General features: G+C 34.1%; 1 protein-coding gene across 3 annotated transcripts; it reads left to right on the forward strand.

Moving 5' to 3' along the window:
• Positions 1–459: 459 nt before the first annotated feature.
• LOC124329347 lies at positions 460–3130 on the forward strand. 3 transcript variants are annotated; one of them, XM_046788397.1, is made up of 11 exons: positions 460–846; positions 914–1001; positions 1067–1271; positions 1352–1437; positions 1535–1618; positions 1681–1768; positions 1870–1959; positions 2018–2247; positions 2310–2587; positions 2653–2833; positions 2902–2970. In XM_046788397.1, the coding sequence occupies exons 2-8, from the start codon at positions 960–962 to the stop codon at positions 2038–2040; spliced, it is 618 nt and encodes a 205-aa protein (XP_046644353.1). In that variant the 5' UTR covers positions 460–846; positions 914–959; the 3' UTR covers positions 2041–2247; positions 2310–2587; positions 2653–2833; positions 2902–2970. The 3 variants fall into 3 exon arrangements, with proteins under 3 accessions (XP_046644353.1, XP_046644352.1, XP_046644351.1); XM_046788396.1 differs by having other exon boundaries at positions 461–846; positions 1867–1959; XM_046788395.1 differs by lacking the exons at positions 460–846; positions 914–1001; positions 1067–1271; ... (2 more) ...; positions 1681–1768; positions 1870–1959 and adding an exon at positions 1458–1476 and having other exon boundaries at positions 2902–3130.
• The last annotated feature ends 2890 nt before the right edge of the window (positions 3131–6020 follow it).

The raw sequence follows: 6020 nt of genomic DNA on the forward strand, positions 1-6020 counted from the left end.
TTTAACAAAGTTTTACTGTGGAAAAACTTCTACTTTGACAAAAGTTCTACTTTGAAAGAAGTTCTACTTTGGTTAAGCTTCTAATTTTGCAAAAGTTCTTCTATGGAAAAATTCTACTTTGACATAAGTTCTACTTTGAAAGATGTTATACTTTGGCAAAGCTTCTACTTTGACAAAAGTTCTATTGTGGCATAACTTCTACTTTGGCATAGCTTCTACTTTGACAAAATTTCTACTGCGGAATAACTTCTACTTTGACAAAAGTTTTACTTTGAAAGAAGTTCTACTTTGGCAAAGCTTCTATTTTGACAAAAGTTCTACTGTGGAAAAACTTCTACTTTGACAAAAGTTCTACTTTAAAAGAAGTTCTACTTTAGCACAGTTTCTACTTTGACAAAAGTTCTACTGTGGCAAAACTTCTACTTTGATAAAAGTTCTACTGCCCTATCTCCTGTCCGGCGTCTAAAATTTGGTTTGTAAAAACTAACCTTTTATAAACCGTTTGTAAAAAGGTTTTAAAAGCGTCAACAATTTTATAACGGCGAAAGTTTAGAAAAAAGCTGAATTGTATATTTCGCCGTGAAGTTTTTTAAATAAAACCGTTTATGAACTGTTCCAATACCGTAATGTTTTGAACCTTTTTTTTACTTCAGATATTGCAGGAAAAATTCAGGTGTGGCAACACAGCAGCGTATACGATGCACACAAGATTGTTTTCTCAAACTTGGCAACTGCTGGCCAAGAGCGTCATAGCGTCACTTCGTTGTTGATACCGTGTTGATATTAGAGTGAATTTTGAGTGACTCTTGGGCCAAGATCTTAAGTTTGAGAGAGCTAATGGTTCAGGTGAGTTTGTTTATCTTAATTTAGTTTTAAATTTTATCTAAAAGACGTTTCAATTTGCATTGATTAGAACATGATGTGTTATTACACTTGTGAAGAAGTGAAACAGCTTCGTGATGCCAGAATTAAATCAAAATCTCACCCTTCTACACGATGCAGTAAAGCTTTAATAAGAGTAAATGCTTTTCCTTTGCTTAAAGTTAATATTTACATTGTTTGATAGGTACCCAAGTCTAGCTGGCAATGTCATCCACAGCCTTGTTTTGCCAGAGTGGATTTCTGGTTACGAAAAGTATACTTTGTATCCAAGGATGACTCAACAAAAGTCCTCGCAACCAGTTTACTGGAAAACACCATGAACATCAGAAATCCCAAGTCAGATTGGCTCGAGTATGAATTGGTCAGTTATCTCAATCCACATGATTTAAGTAAGTTTCAAATGTATTGGTGTATCGTAAACTATTTCATCTTGTAATCAATAATTTTCTTGTTCATGTTCTTTTATTAGAATCCTTGGTGTGGGCAAGCGAAAGAAAATTCCAAGCTCAAAATTGCAAGATGCAGCAGCTTTGGTTGTTGAGAAACCGAGAAGAGGTAATCCAAAAAAAGTGACAAATACTACGACTGAGAATGGTACATTGCACATTTTCTGTTTATGTTAATCTTGTCAGAACTTAACCAATTTTTTTAGAAGGAAACAATCAGCCATCTTCCTCTATTATCGTTCATCGTTTTGAGAGTGGGTCACCTGTCGGCCGGAATAATTCTGGGAATGGTATTTAAGAATCATTTGTTTGTTATCATGCTTATTAGACTAAATTTTTGTTATTTTAATAGCGGGAGGCAATTTGCCAAATGTCCCTTTCGTTCGTCAGTCTGACAATGGGTCGCCTGTCCTCACTAACATTACGACTAGCTGCGAATGGTAATTTGTTTCTCGTATTGCTTCACAGAGTCTCGCAAGTTAGCGGGTTCTGTTTTTTTGCCGTTTTTCTTTAATAGAAAATGTTTTTACTTCATAAGCAGGAAACAATTTGCCGTTTTTCCCGTTCGTTCATCCGACTGATGACAGATTGTGGCCACCTTATGCCCCGAATAATACTACGACTGGAAATGGTATATGTTTTCTTTTTAAAACTTGAAAGTACTTGATTTCAACTTTTGATTTATTTAGATTTCGTCGCCCGTGGCAGATGACACTTCCGTCGGAACCTCCTACAGATGTCTACAATGTTAGTTCTCCACCGATTGAAATGCATCAATCACCTCCATGTTTGATCGATAGCTCTGCAAACATCAATTCGTCAAGCAGTTCGGCATCAAGTTACATTTCAACATCAAGTAACAACGTTTCTTCCAACCGTTTGAAAAGGCGAAGACTTCATTACAGTTCCGGAAGTGAAAGTAAATATCCCGGTCTAATTTCATTTAAAACGTATTATCATTAATTCCGTTTTTCTCTACAGATATTCCTCTTGCAAATTCTCAGTTTGAAGTAATCCAACAACAACTGAAAATAATACAAGATCAGCAATCTGCCCTAACTGAAATTTCGCAGAAAGTTGCGGCGCTCACAAAAGCCGTACAACAATCTAATGGAAATATTCCGGTGTTGGAAGAAGACCGTGCTCGTCATGCAACTATCGTTGAAAAAGAGTTTGATTTTTTACCAATAAAAGATCCTGTTCAGCTCTGTAGTTTTGACGTGATGGTTGGAGCTCGTGAGAAACAGTCAATAAGTTTGGTAAGTTTCTATAAGAAACACCACAATGCCAATTACTAATCTAAATTTCCATCCAAAAATTTCAGATATTTCACTGGGCCGCGGCGTTTGAAAAATCGAAAACCATCAACTCTTTTCTACGTAGCATTTTCTCTCAACTGATGGAGCCAGAGGTGGGACACATTGTTCAGTGGAAGACGAGACGAGTTGCTAATGAACTCATAACTGGCTTGAAGTGTATGCCCAATATTCTAGCCATTATACTCGGTAAGATTAACGTTTTTGAAAATGATCCAATCAAATTTTGTTAACTAACAATTTTTTCTTTATTTCAGTAACTGCCAATTTCGGTCAAAGGCCAACAACATCCCGAAACAAGACGTCCAGGATTTCATTGATCGATGCAAGAAAATCAGAAAACAAGACGCATGCACACACAGTCATTATTTTCTTTCATTTTTTCAAGATAAGATATTTTTGATTTGTTTATATTTTGTTTGTGTGTTGTGTTATTCAATTGAATTGTTTCGAAATATGGCATCACGCAATAAAATGACTGACAAATTAAAATTTTCATTTATTCATTTGCTGGTTATTGCGTCTAATCAAGAAGAACAATAAGGGCTGAATAAAGGTTCGTTAATAAGGTTGAATTGTGGTATACGAAATCGAAACAAAAACGGTTTAGTTTCAGTTTATTTGACTATTCAAAGGAAAAAGTTTTCGAAAAGCTTTTCCGTTCTACATAAAGTACAGCAAACGGTTTGGAAATGGTCAGAAAGACGCAATGTAGAGGTCGCCAAACGGTTGAAAAAAACAGTAAAAAAACCATAAAATGGTCAGGTTTACTGGTTTCAAACCAAATTCTAGACGCCGGACAGGAGATAGGGTGTGACAAAACTTCTACTTTGACAAAAGTTCTATTTTGAAAGAAGTTCTACTTTGGCAAAGCTTCTACTTTGACAGAAATTCAACTGTGGCAAAATTTCTACTTTGACAAAATTTCTACTTTGAAAGAAGTTCTACTTTGGCAAAGCTTCTACTTTGAAAAAAATTCTACTGTGGAAAACTTCTACTTAGGCAAAAGTTCTAATTTGAAAGTATTTCTACTTTGGCAAAGCTTCAATTTTGCCAAAATTTCTGCTGTGGCAAAATTTCTACTTTGGCATATCTTCTACTTTGACAAAATTTCTACTGTGGCATTACTTCTACTTTGACAAAAGTTCTACTTTGAAAGAAGTTCTACTTTGGCAAAGTTTCTTTTTTGACAAAAGTTGTGGTAAAACTTATACTTTGGCATAGCTTCTACTTTTACAAAATTTCTACTGCGGAATAATTTCTACTTTGACAAAAGTTTTACTTTGAAAGAAGTTCTACTTTGACAAAGCTTCTACTTTGAAAAAAATTCTACTGTTGAAAACTTCTACTTTGGCAAAAGTTCTAATTTGAAAGTATTTCTACTTTGTGATACCTTCTACTTTAACAAAAGTTCTACTGTGGCATAACTTCTACTTTGACAAAAGTTCTACTTTGAAAGAAGTTCTACTTTGGCAAAGCTTCTACTTTGAAAAAAGTTCTACTGTGGCAAAACTCTACTTTGAAAGAAGTTCTACTTTGGCAAAGCTTCTACTTTGACAAAAGTTCTACTGTGGCAGAACTTCTACTTTGATAAAAGTTCTAAATTGAAAGAAGTTCTACTTTGGCAAGAATTCTAATTTGACAAAAGTTCTTCTGTTGCCAAAATTCTACTTTGACAAGAGTGCTACTGTGGCAAAGCTTCTACTTTGACAAAAGTTCTACTGTGGCAAAACTTCTACTTTGACAAAAGTTCTACTTTGACAAATGTTCTACTTTGAAAGAAGTTCTGCTTTGGCAAAGCTTCTACGTTGACAAAGCTTCTACTTTGACAAAAGTTCTTCTTTGGCAAAACTTCAACTTTATACAAACGTTCTCCTGGGGCAAATTTCTACTGTGGCAAAACTTGTACTTTGACAAAAGTTCTACTTTGAAAGAAGTTCTACTTTGGCAGAGCTTCTACTTTGACAAAAGTTCTACTGTTGAAAAACTTCTACTTTGACAAAGTTCTACTTTGAAAAAAGTTCTACTGTGGCATAACTTCTACTTTGACAAAATTTCTACTTTGAAAGAAGTTCTACTTTGACTAAGCTCCTATTTTGACAAAAGTTCTACTCGTTAAAACTTTTACTTTGGCATAGCTTCTACTTTGACAAAAGTTCAACTGTGGCATAACTTCTACTTTGACAAAAGTTCTACTTTGAAAGATGTTCTACTTTGGCAAAGCTTCTACTTTGACAAAAGTTCTACTGTGGCATATCTTCTACTTTGGCATAGTTTCTACTTTGACAAAATTTTCTACTACGGAATAACTACTACTTTGAAAAAAGTTCTACTTTGAAAGAAGTTCTACTTTGGCAAAGCTTCTACTTTGGCAAAAGTTCTCCTATGGAAAAATTCTACTTTGACAAAAGTTCTACTTTGAAAGATGTTCTACTTTGGCAAAGCTTCTACTTTGACAAAAGTTCTATTGTGGCATAACTTCTACATTGGCATAGCTTCTACTTTGACAAAATTTCTACTGCGGAATAACTTCAACTTTGACAAAAGTTTTACTTTGAAAGAAGTTCTACTTTGGCAAAGCTTCTATTTTGACAAAAGTTCTACTTTGGCAAAGCTTCAATTTCTACTGTGGAAAAACTTCTACTTTGACAAAAATTCTACTTTAAAAGAAGTTCTATTTTAACACAGTTTCTACTTTGACAAAACTTCTACTGTGGCAAAATTCTACTTTGATAAAAATTCTACTGTGACAAAACTTCTACTTTGACAAAAGTTCTAATTTGAAAGTATTTCTACTTTGGAAATTTTTCTATTTTGACAAAAGTTCTACTGTGGCAAAACTTCTACTTTGGCATATCTTCTACTTTGACAAAAGTTCTACTGTGGAAAAACTTCTACTTTGACAAAAGTTCTACTTGAAAAGAAGTTCTACTTTAGCACAGCTTCTACTTTGACAAAAGTTCTACTTTGGCAAAGTAGAAGCGTTCTGCTTTGAAAAAAATTCTACTGTGAAAAACTTCTACTTTGACAAAAGTTTTAATTTGAAAGTATTTCTACTTTGGCAAAGCTTCTATTTTGACAAAAGTTCTACTGTGGCAAAACTTCTACTTTGGCATACCTTCTACTTTGACAAAACCTCTACTGTGGCATAACTTCTACTTTGACAAAAGTACTACTTTGAAAGAAGTTATACTTTGGCAAAGCTTCTACTTTAACAAAGTTTTACTGTGGAAAAACTTCTACTTTGACAAAAGTTCTACTTTGAAAGAAGTTCTACTTTGGTTAAGCTTCTAATTTTGCAAAAGTTCTTCTATGGAAAAATTCTACTTTGACATAAGTTCTACTTTGAAAGATGTTATACTTTGGCAAAGCTTCT

This window comes from Daphnia pulicaria, chromosome 3 (genome assembly GCF_021234035.1).
Source record: "Daphnia pulicaria isolate SC F1-1A chromosome 3, SC_F0-13Bv2, whole genome shotgun sequence".
Taxonomy (NCBI): Eukaryota; Metazoa; Arthropoda; class Branchiopoda; order Diplostraca; family Daphniidae; genus Daphnia; species Daphnia pulicaria.